This window comes from Hyla sarda, unplaced genomic scaffold (assembly GCF_029499605.1).
Source record: "Hyla sarda isolate aHylSar1 unplaced genomic scaffold, aHylSar1.hap1 scaffold_918, whole genome shotgun sequence".
NCBI classification, from domain to species: domain Eukaryota; kingdom Metazoa; phylum Chordata; class Amphibia; order Anura; family Hylidae; genus Hyla; species Hyla sarda.
Genome location: NW_026610947.1, coordinates 59,074 through 77,471, shown reverse-complemented (window position 1 = coordinate 77,471; position 18,398 = coordinate 59,074). Strand labels below are relative to the sequence as shown.

Below are 18,398 nucleotides of genomic sequence, written 5' to 3'. Positions count from 1 at the left end.
AATATGAGCGAGTGTTCATAGAGGAATATATCAGAATATGAGCGAGCGTTCATAGAGGAATATAACAGAATATGAGCGAGCGTTCATAGAGGAATACAGCAGAATATGAGCGAGCGTTCATAGAGGAATATAGCAGAATATGAGCGAGCGTTCATAGAGGAATATAACAGAATATGAGCGAGAGTTCATAGAGGAATACAGCAGAATATGAGCGAGCGTTCATAGAGGAATACAGCAGAATATGAGTGAGCGTTCATAGAGGAATATAGCAGAATATGAGCGAGCGTTCATAGAGGAATATAACAGAATATGAGCGAGCGTTCATAGAGGAATACAGCAGAATATGAGCGAGCGTTCATAGAGGAATACAGCAGAATATGAGTGAGCGTTCATAGAGGAATACAGCAGAATATGAGCGAGCGTTCATAGAGGAATACAGCAGAATATGAGCGAGCGTTCATACAGGAATACAGCAGAATATGAGCGAGCGTTCATAGAGGAATACAGCAGAATATGAGCGAGCGTTCATAGAGGAATACAGCAGAATATGAGTGAGCGTTCATAGAGGAATACAGCAGAATATGAGCGAGCGTTCATAGAGGAATACAGCAGAATATGAGCGAGCGTTCATAGAGGAATACAGCAGAATATGAGCGAGTGTTCATAGAGGAATATAACAGAATATGAGCGAGCGTTCATACAGGAATACAGCAGAATATGAGCGAGCGTTCATAGAGGAATACAGCAGAATATGAGCGAGCGTTCATAGAGGAATACAGCAGAATATGAGTGAGCGTTCATAGAGGAATATAACAGAATATGAGCGAGCGTTCATAGAGGAATACAGCAGAATATGAGCGAGCGTTCATAGAGGAATATAGCAGAATATGAGCGAGCGTTCATAGAGGAATATAACAGAATATGAGTGAGCGTTCATAGAGAAATATATCAGAATATGAGCGAGCGTTCATAGAGGAAAACAGCAGAATATAAGCGAGCGTTCATAGAGGAATACAGCAGAATATGAGCGAGCGTTCATAGAGGAATACAGCAGAATATGAGCGAGCGTTCATAGAGGAATACAGCAGAATATGAGCGAGCGTTCATAGAGGAATACAGCAGAATATGAGCGAGCGTTCATAGAGGAATACAGCAGAATATGAGCAAGCGTTCATAGAGGAATACAGCAGAATATGAGCGAGCGTTCATAGAGGAATACAGCAGAATATGAGTGAGCGTTCGTAGAGGAATACAGCAGAATATGAGCGAGCATTCATAGAGGAATACAGCAGAATATGAGCGAGCGTTCATAGAGGAATACAGCAGAATATGAGCGAGCGTTCATAGAGGAATACAGCAGAATATGCGCAAGAGTTTATAGAGGAATACAGCAGAATATGAGCGAGCGTTCATAGAGGAATACAGCAGAATATGAGCGAGCGTTCATAGAGGAATACAGCAGAATATGAGCGAGCGTTCATAGAGAAATACAGCAGAATATGAGTGAGCGTTCATAGAGGAATACAGCAGAATATGAGCGAGCGTTCATAGAGGAATACAGCAGAATATGAGCGAGCGTTCATACAGGAATACAGCAGAATATGAGCGAGCGTTCATAGAGGAATACAGCAGAATATGAGCGAGCGTCCATAGAGGAATATAACAGAATATGAGCGAGCGTTCATAGAGGAATACAGCAGAATATGAGCGAGCGTTCATAGAGGAATACAGCAAAATATGAGCGAGAGTTCATAGAGGAATACAGCAGAATATGAGCGAGCGTTCATAGAGGAATACAGCAGAATATGAGCGAGCGTTCATAGAGGAATATAACAGAATATGAGTGAGCGTTCATAGAGAAATATATCAGAATATGAGCGAGCGTTCATAGAGGAATATAACAGAATATGAGCGAGAGTTCATAGAGGAATACAGCAGAATATGAGCGAGAGTTCATAGAGGAATACAGAAGAATATGAGCGAGCGTTCATAGAGGAATACAGCAGAATATGAGTGAGCGTTCATAGAGGAATACAGCAGAATATGAGCGAGCGTTCATAGAGGAATACAGCAGAATATGAGCGAGCGTTCATAGAGGAATACAGCAGAATATGAGCGAGCGTTCATAGAGGAATACAGCAGAATATGAGCGAGCGTTCATAGAGGAATACAGCAGAATATGAGCGAGCGTTCATAGAGGAATACAGCAGAATATGAGCGAGTGTTCATAGAGGAATACAGCAGAATATGAGTGAGCGTTCATAGAGGAATACAGCAGAATATGAGCGAGTGTTCATAGAGGAATACAGCAGAATATAAGCGAGCGTTCATAGAGGAATATATCAGAATATGAGCGAGCGTTCATAGAGGAATATAACAGAATATGAGCGAGCGTTCATAGAGGAATATAACAGAATATGAGCGAGCGTTCATAGAGGAATACAGCAGAATATGAGCGAGCGTTCATAGAGGAATATAGCAGAATATGAGCGAGCGTTCATAGAGGAATATAACAGAATATGAGCGAGCGTTCATAGAGGAATACAGCAGAATATGAGTGAGCGTTCATACAGGAATACAGCAGAATATGAGCGAGCGTTCATAGAGGAATACAGCAGAATATGAGTGAGCGTTCATAGAGGAATACAGCAGAATATGAGCGAGCGTTCATACAGGAATACAGCAGAATATGAGCGAGCGTTCATAGAGGAATACAGCAGAATATGAGCGAGCGTTCATAGAGGAATACAGCAGAATATGAGCGAGCGTTCATAGAGGAATACAGCAGAATATGAGCGAGCGTTCATAGAGGAATACAGCAGAATATGAGCGAGCGTTCATAGAGGAATACAGCAGAATATGAGCGAGCGTTCATAGAGGAATACAGCAGAATATGAGCGAGCGTTCATAGAGGAATATAACAGAATATGAGCGAGCGTTCATAGAGGAATACAGCAGAATATGAGCAAGCGTTCATAGAGGAATACAGCAGAATATGAGCGAGCGTTCATAGAGGAATACAGCAGAATATGAGCGAGCGTTCATAGAGGAATACAGCAGAATATGAGCGATCGTTCATAGAGGAATACAGCAGAATATGAGCGAGCGTTCATAGAGGAATACAGCAGAATATGAGCGAGCGTTCTTAGAGGAATACAGCAGAATATGAGCGAGCGTTCATAGAGGAATACAGCAGAATATGAGCGAGCGTTCATAGAGGAATACAGCAGAATATGAGCGAGCGTTCATAGAGGAATACAGCAGAATATGAGCGAGTGTTCTTAGAGGAATACAGCAGAATATAAGTGAGCATCTGCAGACAAATACAGCAAAATCTGAGCGAGTGTGCGCAGAGAAATACAGTAAAATAGAATATGGATATGCCCCTGCCTTTTTCCTTGCCGTTAATATAATTTCCATCTTGTTGTTAGGTTCGTCTGTCAGGGGACGGTGGAGGAGAAGATCACTCAGCTTCAGGAGAAGAAGAAGGATTTGGCCAAGAAAGTTCTGACTGGAAACAGCAGCACGGTCACCAAGCTCACGCTGTCTGACCTGCGCCTGCTGTTTGGGGTGTAGTCAACGACCAAATCTAGTCCACAGTGAGAGTGTGCTCTGTATATATTATATGCCCAGTGAGGGCGCGCTCTCTCTATATTTATATGTACAGCTTCCTCCACATTACTGATGGGTCATACATCGAGGACATGCTCTCTATAGGTTTATCGGTTAACCACACGAGCCATAACCATGAAATCAGAAATACCTTTATATCTCCACACTAAAATACTGGTGTAACCAAAAATTAAAAACTATGTAATATTGGCCGTGACATCTGATGAAGCTCTGAGGAGTGAAACATGTCGGGGGTGGGGGGGCTATGCATCATCACTGTATTAGCAATCGCGCTCACAGTCCATAGACATAGAAACTGTGCTTTTACATCATAAATCACCGTTTTTGGCTGCAGTCCAAACATGTGATAAAAATGGGCCTGAGACATGGGTTTTTTAAACTCTCACACAGCCCAGACCTCTGAAGCTCTGAGGAGGGAAACATGTCAGGGGCTCTAATGGCCATTAGCCCAGTGATGCTATATAGCTATTAGTGACTGGTGACGCTGGATTTTTTATTTTTGGTTATACCGATACTGATTCTAAAAGACAAAGTTTTAGTGTGGGAATATAAAGAAAGGCATTAATGGTCTCTGGTTAGGGATCCTCTTTGGTTTACAGTTGGAACATTATCTGTTTTTCCACTGAGGTGTTTTTTTTTTTTTTTTTTTATTATAATCTCTATATATTTATATGTACAGTATGGGCGTGTTCTCTAAATATATACTGTGAGGGTGTGCTTTCTATATATGTACTTGACAGTCATACAGTATGGGCGTGCTCTATGTACAGTGAGGGCTTGCTCTCTATATATTATATGTACATGACAGTCATACAGTATGGGCGTGCTCTCTATATATTATATGTACATGACGGTCATACAGTATGGGCATGCTCTCTATATATGTACAGTATGGGCGTGCTCTCTCTCTCTCTATATATATATATATATATATATATATGTATATGACAGTCATACAGTATGGGCATGCTCTATGTACGGTGTTCTCTCTCTATATTTGTACAGTGTGTCTCTATTATAAGTGTTTTATAATAAAGCAGTGTTTTATATTTTCTTGATTGGGGTGTGCGGTGGTGTTCACACATTGTGACCTGGTGTCTACAGGACTGACTTGTGTATACTCCTCTGAATGTCGGAGGCATCTCCGTCTATAGTGCCCCCTCCTGGAGATCAGATATAATGAGGAAGTGAAGCCCTTCACTTGGGAAACACAAAACCCGAAAACTTCATAAGGCTGAATCACACAGGAGAGGATATGAAAGGATGAAGGAAGAGTACGGAGAGAACGAAGAGTATGAAAGTGAAAAGGAAAAATCTAGGAGGAAAGGAGAAGAACTGACTGGGAGGAAAAGTACGTAATATAAAAGAAGAATATGAAAAGGAAGGAAGAGAACGAGTGGAGTATGAAAGGGACAAGAGTAGGAAAAGAGAATACGGAAGGAGAAACAAAAGGGGAAATAGGACACAAGGAAGAAAAAAAGGAGAGAGAAGGATCTATGAGTAGGAGGAAAGAAGGAAGAGTAAAAGTATGATCAAAGAAGAGTATGCGGGGCAAAGGAGGTAAGAGTAAGGAAGGAAATACTACAAAAGGAGAATATAAAGAGTAAGAAAAGTACAAAAGGAAAGAGGTAGAAGTATGAAAGGAAGGAAGATAAAGAGACTAAAGGGAGGAAGGAAGATTATAAATGGGCGCACGGAACAGTATGAAAGGGAAGGAAGAGGATAAATGGGCGCACGAACAGTATGAAAGGGAAGAGGATAAATGGGCGCACGGAACAGTATGAAAGGGAAGGAAGAGTATAAATGGGCATACAGAACAGTATGAAAGGGAAGGAAGAGGATAAATGGGCATACAGAACAGTATGAAAGGGAAGGAAGAGGATAAATGGGCGCACGGAACAGTATGAAAGGGAAGGAAGAGTATAAATGGGCATACAGAACAGTATGAAAGGGAAGGAAGAGTATAAATTGGCATATGGAACAGTATGGAAGGGAAGGAAGAGTATGACAAGTAGGAAGAAAGAAAGGTACAAAAGGGAAGAGTAAGAAAGAAGAGAGATCACAGAAGGAATGGGATGGGAGATGGGAAGAAAGAGTATGAAGAAAGGACATAGAAGTATAGAAAGGAACAGAAGGCAAAGTACTAAATGAAAGAAGAATATGAAAGAGAGGAGGGAAGATTCTAAAAGGAGGGCAGGAAAAGTACAAGAGGAGAAAGGAATATGAAGAGGAAGGAAGGATCAAATATACTGAGTATTAAAAGGGTATTCTCATCTGGACATTTAGGGCGTGTACATAGAATGCCATAAATGTCTAGAAGATTAGGGTCCCACTTATGGGACCTCCGTACCCCTCCATCCTACTTGTGGCTGCTGCAGGTAGTTATGGTGATGAGAAGAAAACCAGGAAAATGCAGAGTCCTTAATACCAAGAGTGAAAGGAAGGAAGAGAATGAGTGGAGCAAGAGTAGGAAAAGAGAATACAGAAGGAGAGTATAGAGATCAGGGAGAATCAAGAGTGGAATCCTCAAGACCAGTGGAGTATAGAGATCCAGCAGAATCAAGAGATCAGAGTCCTCAAGACCAGTGGGGTGGAGCAGAGACATCCAAGAGAATCAATGGGGAGAGAGAGGAATCCTCAAGACCAGTGGAGCGGAGCAGAGACATCCAGGAGAAACGATAGAGAGCAGAGTCCTTAAGACCAGTGGCGCGTAGAGATCCAAGAGCATCATTAGAGAGAGAGAGCAGAGTCCTCAAGACCAGTGGAACGGAGCAGAGACAGCCAGGAGAACCAATACAGAGTGGAGTCCTCAAGACCAGTGGAGCGGAGCAGAGACATCCAGGAGAACCAATAGAGAGCAAAGTCCTTAAGACCAATTGGACGGAGAAGACATCCATGAGAATCAATAGAGAGAGGAGTCCTTAAAAGAAAACTCCAGAAAAAAAATCTCATTGAGAGCATGTGTCGTCTACTGGTAGATTTTATTTACAATTGATCACTCACTAATACCCTATTTTTCCCATCCATTAACTATTAGTGATCACGTGAGTGATCAATTGTAAATAGTCTTGAAATTAACCCTCCATCCATAGGTCCCTAATTTTGAAAGTCTACCGGTAGATGGCACACGCTCCATTCTTTTCTATGGGGTCGCCGATGTACTTTGGTCTTTTCGGTGCTCCCATGGAAATGAATGGAGAGCGTGCCATCTACCAGTAGATGACACGTGCTCCTCACTGTGGGCTGGGTCCTGTCCGGGAGATCGCAGGGGGTTCCACCGGTCAGACCTCCCATGATAAGCTGCTTATGCCCTATCATGTGAATAGGCGATAAGTTAATTTTTGCCAGAGAACTCCTTTAAGACCAATTGGGCGGAGCAGAGAGATCCAGGAAAATCAAGAGAGCAGCTGCATTGAGATTCTGCAATCTCCATGGAGATCATTAGAGACTTTAGTTTATTATGTGGAAACGAGACTCCAAGGGGTCAAAGAGAAAGTTCACATTAAAATAGCAGATTAGGCGAGAAGAGACGGAGGGTCGTTTATCAACCTCCCCAGCACACAGGTTCTGCTGGATTCATGTAGAGGCGGACCCCCTGCTGCTATATTTATTTCAGAGAATTCATCAGTAGTTTATGCTGGTTGCTGACTTAAACTGCTGTAAATCTGGTGCACGTCCCATTTTCCTAATGCCATACCTACTTTGCAGGAGACCACACCACTTTTGCGAGCCAGTGTGAAAACTGCAAATAATCTCACATCTGCAGCTAGCGCAGAATTTGTTTGATTATTTGCCGTTGTTGACAGATAGCAAAATATGTTAATAATAAATACCCCCCAAGTGTTCCAGGAGTTTGGTGATGAAGAGACACAGGACAGGTCCAGAGATGGGTCAGTAATAGGGTTATGGAAGAATGTTTGAGTGAGGAGGGAAAGATACCGGAGGAGAGGAAGAGGTTAAATCTCCTCCATGACTGGGAGAAGTGAAGGAGTATGAGAGAAGTGAAGACCGCCATAATAACTTAGATCAGTGGGGAAGCAGTGTTAGAAGGTTGTGTGAGAGCCGCTGGGTAAGAGATTAGTGCTAACGCATCTGACAAAGGAGGAGAGAGATGGAGGCCCAATAAGATCTGTCAGAAATAATGCTTCATGGGAAATACGAATAAGACATTTTATTTATGGCTTCCATGTCATTCTCAGACAGCACAAGGCTCCTTGGGCCCATCGTGTGAGGGCTCCAGAATATTGCACAAACCGTAAGGCACTTATGTTTTATATAAATTTCTTCATTCTGGCATGTTGGTGATGAGATGGGAATTGTCTCATTTTCACCAGTTTGACCATAAACCACAATGAACATTAATTGGAGCCATTGTCCCAGAGATGGAACTGCTAAGTCTCAGCCTGTAGGGTGACATGACCCAGAGTCCACTTGGCATGGGCCTATGTTGGTCAGGATTTCACAAAGTCTTGCAGTTCTATCCGTTATGGTTCTTCTCTCTGTTAGTTGTCTTTTTGGTTTTGTCTTACAAAGACGACAAGAGAACGGTGTATACTGTCATTTCAATGTGGCCTGATAGTCTGAAGTGGCTTCTAGCATTATAAGGCTACAGTCCGGAGCAGATTGCGGGGGGCTGAATCCTTCACACCAGTACACTCCGATGTCTCAGTAGTGGATCCACAACAAGACCAGTGGGACTGGCCAGGATGACCTTTGTGACCATGACCACAACCCTGGAAACTACCTGTAGGGTAGACAATGAGTGCATAGATATAGGTTATACAGAATGTGAGTTTGAATTAACAAACCTTTGTGGACTGAAGGCACTTACCTGGCATTGTCCCACCACAGCCACAACGGGCATCCTTTTGGCCACCACTGGAACAGAATGAGCAGCAGTGATAGATCCCACGATGCTGGTGTGATGATCCCCTAACGGTGACGGTAAAAGGGGAGCTCTGTGGAGAACAATCTGCGTGTCAGGAATGTGACACCAACATCTCCAGCACTTAATGAATTCCCCAGTTTCCACCACTTACCCTGATATGGCGTCCTTTTATATACACACTTATGGACATCTGACCTGTCTCTGTGGGGATGTACGAGATGTTGTATGTTCCATCGTGGTTATCCTGAATCGAGGCCTGCAAAGATCTGTGAGGTACAAAAAAACGTTAAGCCTTCTCCCCACAGTCTAGATACTGGGAGATGGGGTGTCATAGTATGTAGTAAATGTGGACAAATATGGAGACTCGGCCAATGACTGGATATTATCTGGATGCACTGAAACGAGTCTTATGCTGTATTGGGGCATTAAGTTTTGTTTCTGAACCACCTAACCTCATCCCAACAATGCCAACACGGGGAAGAATCACCCCACAGTGAGTTATCCTGTGCTGGGCACACGACCAACAGGATGGACCATCCAATAGTGGGGACACAATACACATAATGGAGATATAACCAGCCGACAATTATCATTATCAAGCCATATCATTCCATACCAGTCAATTCCATCGAGTGCCAATACATATACTATACCATACCCATCTACAGTATATATCATGCCATACCAATACATTCTGTATTAAACCATTTTATAGCATCAAGATTATGTGTACCATACCAATCTATACTATTTCTAATTAACCCATACCAATCCAAACGACACCACAGCACAACCTGCAGTCTGCAATGCCATCCATGAATCAAGGAACCCACCACCGAGGCATCTTATTTGGAAAGGAGACCCGACCTACATCTCAGGCATCTATTCTGGAGAAAGGACGGCTAACCCATCACCCAGCTATCTTTTCTGGAGAGTGGAAACTCAACCTACATCCCAGGAATATATTCTGGAGAGAGGACAGCAAACCCATCAACCAGCCATCTGTTCTGGAGTAAACCCAGCCCACCACACAGCCATCTTTTCTGGAGAGTGGAAACCCAACCGAACGCTCAGGCATTAAATCTGGAAAGAGGAGACCCAGCCTACATCCCAGACATCTATTTTGGAGATCCTGCCATCTTGTTCTTGAAAGAGGAAACCCAACCCTCCACCCAGGCGTCTGTTCTGAAGATAGTAGACCAAACCTATTGGCCAGGTCTCTATTCTGGAGTGGGGAGATCCAACCCACCACCCAGGTGTCTCTACTAGAAAAGACCCCAACCCACCCAAGCATCTATTCTGGACAGGGAAAACAAAAACCACCACCTAGGCTTCTGGAGATGGACCCAAATGTCACGCCAAGCATATTTAATGATGGAGGAGCCACATCTCTCCTCTTACCTTTTGTCAAAATAAGAATTCCTAAAGATTGAGAAGATATTGGGTGCTGAATAGACCAGCCATGGAGACTGACCTGCCAGACTCTTTATGCAGGATGATGACTCGCGGCGAGGCCCCATTATGATCCAGCTGATCTCCAGATTTAGTGTTACAGGTGAGGGTAAAGCTGCAGAGTTTTCCTTTCTGCCCAGACTGGAGACCTAGAAATTGGCCATGAAGAACACAATGAGGAGACTTTATAGATATCATTATATGACTAGATCATGAAGGGTAATAATGAAGCTTATAAACTGGTCACCTGGTCCTCTGACCTGACACCTCTCCGGATCCACAGCAGCACTTTGCACCCTGCCATACATGTGATACCCTTGGCACAGTCCTGCCTCCTCCTTGGCATTGAATACTATTCTGTCGGCCTCCGCATGTTCCATTTGGTTATGATCTCTTTGGTTTAGCTCCTTGACGCGACCAATTACCAAGGCCCGGGCTTGGACAAGATGGAGGTCAGGTCCGTGGTCCAGCAGGCCTCGAGTAAATGTGGTGGCAGTACGTAGGTCCGTCAGCTGTTGATGTATCCGAGCTCTCTGTAGACTCAAGGCTTGGTCCTTACGGCGCACCTCCTCCTCTATGTCCTGGAGGAGCCTTACCCTGTGCTCCTGAACGGCATGTATATACCCCTCCGTGAAAGCCTCCACCTCCTTCCGCAGAAGATCCGCACTTCTCTTTAAATCTTCTCCTGCTTCTTGTACAACATAAAGGGCAGCCTCCAGGGCCTCCAGCTGAGGCTCAGATTTTAGTAAAGCTCCTTGTAATTGTGCCCGATGCCTCCCTGCGACTTCCATAACTGGACGAATATCATGGCCCAAGTGCTTGACCAGAGCGCAGTCCCGACAGGAGGGAAGAGCACAGGACTCGCAGAACAGGCACAGCTCCTCTAGAGGATGGAGGGTGCAGACCGCTGCCGGAGACAGGGAGGAGCCTGGGGGGAGGTCCTGAAGGAGCAGCACACAGTGGCCCGCCGTCCGCTTCTGCCGCCTGCACAAGAAAAAGATTTATTGCATATTAGACCCCCCAAATCTCACCACAACTCTACAGTATACAGATGCAGGACCCCAACATTATAATATACACCAGATACAATACAGAGACTACAGTATACAGATTCAGGTGATGTCATACAGGGGGGGGGGGCGTGCTGTAATCACATGTCATTGTATTACTGTTATATTATATCAGTGATGTCATACGGGGTGGGGCTATGATCACATGTTATACTACCATTATATCAGTGATGTCATACAGGAGGCGGGGCTGTGATCACGTTAGTATATTACTATTATATCAGTGATGTCATACAGTGGGTGGGGCTGTGTTCACGTTAATATATTACTATGATATCAGTGATGTCATACAGTGGGTGGGGCTGTGATCACATGTTAGTATATTGCTATTATATCAGTGATGGGCAGGGCTGTCTGTCAGCATTAGTATCGTCTCTTGTGTACACATCATTTTCTAAAACATTCCAGTGTCTTCTCATCCCTCGGACCCCCCCCCCCCCCCCCCCCCCCGCCTGTATAATATCCCTCCCAGTCATTATACTTGATGCTTTAGTGTAGCTCCGGGGGATTGGTCCTGAGCAGCTGATGGGGTAGTAGTGGTGGTGGTTGTAGTAGGGGGGTAATTGTTTGAGTAGTTGTAGTAGAATTAGTTGTAGTGGTAGGAGGAGTAGGAGTAATTGGAGGAGTTGCTGTAGTTGGAGGAGTAGTTGTTGTTGGAGGAGGAGTTGTAGTAGGAGGAGTTGTAGTTGGAGGAGGAGTTGTAGTAAGAGTAGTTGGAGGAGTAGTTGGAGGAGTAGTTGTTGGAGGAGTAGTTGTTGTAGTTGGAGGAGTAGTTGTAATTGGAGGAGTAGTTGTAGTTGGAGGAGTAGTTGTAATTGGAGGAGTAGTTGTAGTTGGAGGAGGAGTTGTTGTAGGAGTAGTTGTTGTAGTTGGAGAAGTAGTTGTTGTAGTTGGAGTAATTGGAGTAGTTGTTGTAGTTGGAGGAGTAGTTGTTGTAGAAGGAGTAGTTGTAGTTGGAGTAGTTGGTGGAGTAGTTGTTGTAGTTGGAGGAGGAGTTGTTGGAGGAGTTGCTGTAGTAGGAGGAGGAGTTGTTGGAGTAGTTGTAGTTGGAGGAGTAATAGTTGTAGTAGGAGGAGGAGTTGTAGTAGGAGGAGGAGTTGTTGTAGTTGGAGGAGTAGTTGTTGTAGTTGGAGGAGTAGTTGTAGTAGTAGTTGGAGGAGGAGGAGTTGTAGTAGGAGTAATTGGAGTAGTTGTAGTAGTAGGAAGAGTAATTGTAGTAGGAATAGTTGTAGTTGGAGGAGTACTTGTTGTAGTTGGAGGAGTAGCTGTAGTTGGAGGAGTAGTTGTAGTAGGAGGAGTAGTTGTAGTAGGAGTAGTTGTAGTTGGAGGAGTAGTTGTAGTAGGAGGAGGAGTTGTTGTAGTAGGAGGAGGAGTTGTAGTAGGAGGAGTAGTTGTAGTTGGAGGAGTAATAGTTGTAGTAGTAGTTGTAGTTGGAGGATTAGTTGTTGTAGTAGGAGGAGTAGTTGTTGTAGTTGGAGGAGTAGTTGGAGGAGGAGTAATTGGAGTAGTTGTTGTAGTAGGAGGAGGAGTTGTTGTAGTTGGAGGAGTAGCTGTAGTTGGAGGAGGAGTTGTAGTTGGAGGAGTACTTGTAGTAGGAGGAGTAGCTGTAGTTGGAGGAGTAGTTGTTGTAGGAGTAATTGGAGTAGTTGTAGTTGGAGGAGTAGTTGTAGGAGTAGTTGTAGTAGGAATAGTTGTAGTTGGAGGAGTACTTGTTGTAGTAGGAGGAGTAGCTGTAGTTGGAGGAATAGTTGTTGTAGTAGGAGGAGTAGTTGTAGTAGGAGGAGTAGTTGTAGTAGGAGTAGTTGTAGTTGGAGGAGTAGTTGTAGTAGGAGGAGTAGTTGTAGTAGGAGTCGTAGTAGTAGTTGGAGGAGGAGTACTTGTAGTAGTAGGAGGAGGAGGAGTTGTTGTAGTAGGAGGAGGAGTTGTTGTAGTAGGAGGAGGAGTTGTAGTTGGAGGAGTACTTGTAGTAGGAGGAGTAGCTGTAGTTGGAGAAGTAGTTGTTGTAGTAGGAGTAATTGGAGTAGTTGTAGTTGGAGGAGTAGTTTTAGTAGTAGGAGGAGGAGTTGTAGTTGTTGTAGTAGGAGTAGTTGTAGTTGGAGGAGTACTTGTTGTAGTAGGAGGAGTAGCTGTAGTTGGAGGAATAGTTGTTGTAGTAGGAGTAGTTGTAGTTGGAGGAGTAGTTGTAGTTGGAGGAGGAGTTGTTGTAGTAGGAGGAGGAGTTGTAGTAGTAGTCGTAGTAGTAGTTGGAGGAGGAGTAGTTGTAGTAGGAGTAATTGGAGTAGTTGTTGTAGTTGGAGGAGTAGTTGTTGTAGTAGTAGTAGTTGTAGTTGTTGTAGTAGGAGGAGTAGTTGGAGGAGTAGTTGTAGTTGGAGGAGTACTTGTAGTAGGAGGAGTAGCTGTAGTTGGAGAAGTAGTTGTTGTAGTAGGAGTAATTGGAGTAGTTGTAGTTGGAGAAGTAGTTTTAGTAGTAGGAGGAGAAGTTGTAGTTGTAGTAGGAGGAGGAGTTGTAGTTGGAGGAGTACTTGTTGTAGTAGGAGGAGTAGCTGTAGTTGGAGAAGTAGTTGTTGTAGTAGGAGTAATTGGAGTAGTTGTAGTTGGAGAAGTAGTTTTAGTAGTAGGAGGAGGAGTTGTAGTTGTTGTAGTACGAGTAGTTGTAGTTGGAGGAGTACTTGTTGTAGTAGGAGGAGTAGCTGTAGTTGGAGGAGTAGTTGGAGGGATAGTTGTTGTAGTAGGAGGAGTAGTTGTAGTAGGAGGAGTAGTTGTAGTTGGAGGAGTAGTTGTAGTAGTAGGAGGAGGAGTTGTTGTAGTAGGAGGAGTAGTTGTAGTAGTAGTTGTAGGAGGAGTTGTAGTAGTAGTTGGAGGAGTAGTTGGAGGAGGAGTAGTTGTAGTAGGAGTAATTGGAGTAGTAGTTGTAGGAGGAGTAGTTGTAGTAGGAGGAGTAGCTGTTGTAGTAGGAGGAGTAGTTGTAGTAGTAGTTGGAGGAGTAGTTGTAGTAGGAGGAGTAGTTGTTGTAGTAGGAGGAGTAGTTGTAGTAGTAGTTGGAGGAGGAGTTGTAGTAGGAGTAATTGGAGTAGTTGTTGTAGTAGGAGGAGTAGTTGTAGTAGTAGTAGTTGGAGGAGGAGTAGTTGTAGTTGGAGTAATTGGAGTAGTTGTTACAGTTGGAGGAGTAGTTGTTGTAGTAGTAGGAGGAGAAGTTGTAGTTGTTGTAGTAGGAGGAGTAGTTGTAGTAGTAGTAGGAGGAGTAGTTGTAGTAGTAGTAGTTGGAGGAGGAGTAGTTGTAGTTGGAGTAATTGGAGTAGTTGTTACAGTTGGAGGAGTAGTTGTTGTAGTAGTAGGAGGAGTAGTTGTAGTTGTTGTAGTAGGAGGAGTAGTTGTAGTAGTAGTAGGAGGAGTAGGTGTAGTAGGAGGAGTAGGTGTAGTAGGAGGAGGAGTTGTAGTTGGAGGAGTAGTTGTAGTAGGAGTAATTGGAGTAGTTGTTACAGTTGGAGGAGTAGTTGTAGTAGTAGGAGGAGGAGTAGTTGTAGTTGTTGTAGTAGGGGAAGTAGTTGTAGTAGGAGTAATTGGAGTAGTTGTAGTTGGAGGAGGAGTTGTTGTAGTAGGAGTAGTTGGAGGAGTAGCTGTAGTTGAGGAGTAGTTGTAGTTGGAGGAGTTGTAGTAGGAGTAGTTGTAGTTGGAGGAGGAGTAATTGGAGTAGTTGTTGTAGTAGAAGTAGTTGTAGTTGTAGTTGGAGGAGGAGTTGTAGTAGGAGTATTTGGAGTAGTTGTTGTAGTTGGAGGAGTAGTTGTAGTAGTAGTTGGAGGAGGAGTAGTTGTAGTTGGAGTAATTGGAGTAGTTGTTACAGTTGGAGGAGTAGTTGTTGTAGTAGTAGGAGGAGTAGTTGTAGTTGTTGTAGTAGGAGGAGTAGTTGTAGTAGTAGTAGGAGGAGTAGGTGTAGTAGGAGGAGTAGGTGTAGTAGGAGGAGGAGTTGTAGTTGGAGGAGTACTTGTTGTAGTAGGAGTAGTTGTAGTTGTAGTTGGAGGAGTAGTTGTTGTAGTTGGAGGAGGAGGAGTTGTTGTAGTAGGAGGAGGAGTTGTTGTAGTAGGAGTAGTTGTTGTAGTAGGAGGAGGAGGAGTAGTAGGAGGAGGAGGAGTTGTAGTAGGAGGAGGAGTTGTTGAAGTAGTAGGAGGAGTAGTTGTAGTAGTAGGAGGAGTTGTTGTAGTAGGAGGAGAAGTTGTAGTAGTTGTTGTAGTAGTAGGAGGAGTTGTTGTAGTAGTAGTAGGAGGAGTAGTTGTTGTAGGAGGAGGAGGAGGAGTAGTTGTAGTAGGAGGAGGAGTTGTTGTAGTAGGAGTAGTTGTTGTTGTAGTTGGAGGAGTAGTTGTTGTAGTAGGAGGAGGAGTAGTTTTAGTAGGAGGAGAAGTTGTTGTAGTAGGAGGAGGAGGAGTTGTAGTAGTTGTAGTAGGAGGAGGAGTTGTTGTAGTTGGAGGAGGAGTAGTTGTTGTAGGAGGAGGAGTTGTTGTAGTAGGAGTAGTTGTAGTAGGAGGAGAAGTTGTTGTAGTTGGAGGAGGAGTTGTAGTAGGAGGAGGAGTAGTTTTAGTAGGAGGAGAAGTTGTTGTAGTAGGAGGAGGAGTTGTAGTAGTTGTAGTAGGAGGAGGAGTTGTTGTAGTTGGAGGAGGAGTAGTTGTTGTAGGAGGAGGAGTTGTTGTAGTAGGAGTAGTTGTAGTAGGAGGAGAAGTTGTTGTAGTTGGAGGAGGAGTTGTTGTAGTTGGAGGAGGAGTTGTAGTAGGAGGAGGAGTTGTTGTAGGAGGAGTAGTTGTAGTAGGAGCAGGAGTTGTAGTTGTAGTAGGAGGGAGTTGTTGTAGTTGGAGGAGGAGTTGTTGTAGTTGGAGGAGGAGTTGTTGTAGTTGGAGGAGGAGTTGTTGTAGTAGAAGGAGGAGTTGTTGTAGTAGGAGGAGGAGTTGTTGTAGTTGGAGGAGGAGTTGTAGTTGGAGGAGGAGTTGTAGTTGGAGGAGGAGTTGTTGTAGTAGGAGGAGGAGTTGTTGTAGTAAGAGGAGGAGTTGTTGTAGTAGGAGGAGGAGTTGTAGTAGGAGGAGGAGTTGTTGTAGTAGGAGGAGTTGTAGTTGGAGGAGAAGTTGTTGTAGTTGGAGGAGGAGTTGTTGTAGTAGGAGGAGGAGTTGTTGTAGTTGGAGGAGGAGTTGTTGTAGTTGGAGGAGGAGTTGTTGTAGTTGGAGGAGGAGTTGTTGTAGTAGGAGGAGGAGTTGTTGGAGGAGGAGTTGTTGTAGTTGGAGGAGGAGTTGTTGTAGTAGGAGGAGGAGTTGTTGTAGTAGAAGGAGGAGTTGTTGTAGTTGGAGGAGGAGGAGGAGTAGTAGAAGGAGGAGGAGTAGTTGTAGTAGAAGGAGTAGTACGGAGGAGGAGTTGTTGTAGTAGGAGGAGGAGTTGTTGTAGTAGGAGGAGGAGTTGTAGTAGGAGGAGGAGTAGTAGTAGAAGGAGGAGTAGTAGAAGGAGTAGTAGTAGTAGAAGGAGTAGTACGGAGGTGGAGTAGTAGTAGAAGGAGTAGTACGGAGGAGGAGTAGTAGTAGAAGGAGTAGTAGAAGGAGTAGAAGGAGGAGGAGTAGTAGTAGAAGGAGTAGTAGTAGTAGAAGGAGTAGTACGGAGGAGGAGTAGTAGTAGAAGGAGTAGTACGGAGGAGGAGTAGTAGTAGAAGGAGTAGTACGGAGGAGGAGTAGTAGTAGAAGAAGTAGTAGTAGTAGAAGGAGTAGTACGGAGGAGGAGTAGTAGTAGAAGGAGTAGTACGGAGGAGGAGTAGTAGTAGAAGGAGTAGTACGGAGGAGGAGTAGTAGTAGAAGGAGTAGTACGGAGGAGGAGTAGTAGAAGGAGTAGTACGGAGGAGGAGTAGTAGTAGAAGGAGTAGTAGTAGAAGGAGTAGTAGTAGAAGGAGTAGTAGTAGAAGGAGTAGTAGGAGTAGTAGTAGTAGAAGGAGTAGTACGGAGGAGGAGTAGTAGTAGAAGGAGTAGTACGGAGGAGGAGTAGTAGTAGAAGGAGTAGTACGGAGGAGGAGTAGTAGTAGAAGGAGTAGTACGGAGGAGGAGTAGTAGTAGAAGGAGTAGTACGGAGGAGGAGTAGTACGGAGGAGGAGTAGTAGTAGAAGGAGTAGTAGTAGAAGGAGTAGTACGGAGGAGGAGGAGTAGTAGTAGAAGGAGTAGTACGGAGGAGGAGTAGTAGTAGAAGGAGTAGTACGGAGGAGGAGTAGTAGTAGAAGGAGTAGTACGGAGGAGGAGTAGTAGTAGAAGGAGTAGTACGGAGGAGGAGTAGTAGTAGTAGAAGGAGTAGTACGGAGGAGGAGGAGTAGTAGAAGGAGTAGTACGGAGGAGGAGGAGTAGTAGAAGGAGTAGTACGGAGGAGGAGTAGTAGAAGGAGTAGTACGGAGGAGGAGTAGTAGTAGAAGGAGTAGTAGTAGAAGGAGTAGTACGGAGGAGGAGTAGTAGTAGAAGGAGTAGTATGGAGGAGGAGTAGTAGTAGAAGGAGTAGTATGGAGGAGGAGTAGTAGTAGAAGGAGTAGTACGGAGGAGGAGTAGTAGTAGAAGGAGTAGTACGGAGGAGGAGTAGTACGGAGGAGGAGTAGTAGTAGAAGGAGTAGTAGTAGAAGGAGTAGTACGGAGGAGGAGGAGTAGTAGTAGAAGGAGTAGTACGGAGGAGGAGTAGTAGTAGAAGGAGTAGTACGGAGGAGGAGTAGTAGTAGAAGGAGTAGTACGGAGGAGGAGTAGTAGTAGAAGGAGTAGTACGGAGGAGGAGTAGTAGTAGTAGAAGGAGTAGTACGGAGGAGGAGGAGTAGTAGAAGGAGTAGTACGGAGGAGGAGGAGTAGTAGAAGGAGTAGTACGGAGGAGGAGGAGGAGTAGTAGAAGGAGTAGTACGGAGGAGGAGTAGTAGTAGAAGGAGTAGTAGTAGAAGGAGTAGTACGGAGGAGGAGTAGTAGTAGAAGGAGTAGTACGGAGGAGTAGTAGTAGTAGAAGGAGTAGTATGGAGGAGGAGTAGTAGTAGAAGGAGTAGTAGTAGAAGGAGTAGTAGTAGAAGGAGTAGTACGGAGGAGGAGTAGTAGTAGAAGGAGTAGTACGGAGGAGTAGTAGAAGGAGTAGTATGGAGGAGGTGTAGTAGTAGAAGGAGTAGTAGTAGAAGGAGTAGTAGTAGAAGGAGTAGTAGGAGTAGTAGTAGTAGTAGAAGGAGTAGTATGGAGGAGGAGTAGTAGTAGAAGGAGTAGTACGGAGGAGGAGTAGTAGTAGAAGGAGTAGTAGTAGAAGGAGTAGTACGGAGGAGGAGTAGTAGTAGAAGGAGTAGTAGTAGAAGGAGTAGTACGGAGGAGGAGTAGTAGTAGAAGGAGTAG

The 18,398-nt window shown here is 44.3% G+C and overlaps 2 protein-coding genes across 3 annotated transcripts in view; one reads left to right on the top strand and one right to left on the bottom strand.

The window, feature by feature from the left end:
• The window catches only part of TTF2 (transcription termination factor 2), a gene marked incomplete at its 5' end in the record, with an annotated part of 70,805 nt that extends 66,515 nt beyond the window's left edge, over window positions 1-4,290 (top strand). Inside the window, 1 exon segment of the mRNA XM_056554840.1 lies at window positions 3,432-4,290. Coding sequence (XP_056410815.1) covers window positions 3,432-3,576 — 145 coding nt within the window.
• Window positions 4,291-7,467: 3,177 nt separating this feature from the next.
• The window catches only part of TRIM45 (tripartite motif containing 45), a 62,413-nt gene continuing 51,482 nt past the window's right edge, over window positions 7,468-18,398 (bottom strand). The window contains exons 3-7 of one of the 2 annotated variants that reach the window (XM_056554839.1): window positions 10,221-10,957; window positions 9,996-10,122; window positions 8,673-8,787; window positions 8,465-8,591; window positions 7,468-8,377 (exon numbers count right to left, since the gene is read on the bottom strand). In XM_056554839.1, coding sequence (XP_056410814.1) covers window positions 8,232-8,377; window positions 8,465-8,591; window positions 8,673-8,787; window positions 9,996-10,122; window positions 10,221-10,957 — 1,252 coding nt within the window. In that variant the 3' untranslated portion in view covers window positions 7,468-8,231. The remainder of the gene's footprint in view (window positions 8,378-8,464; window positions 8,592-8,672; window positions 8,788-9,995; window positions 10,123-10,220; window positions 10,958-18,398) is intronic. The other variant, XM_056554838.1, reaches the window with a different exon arrangement.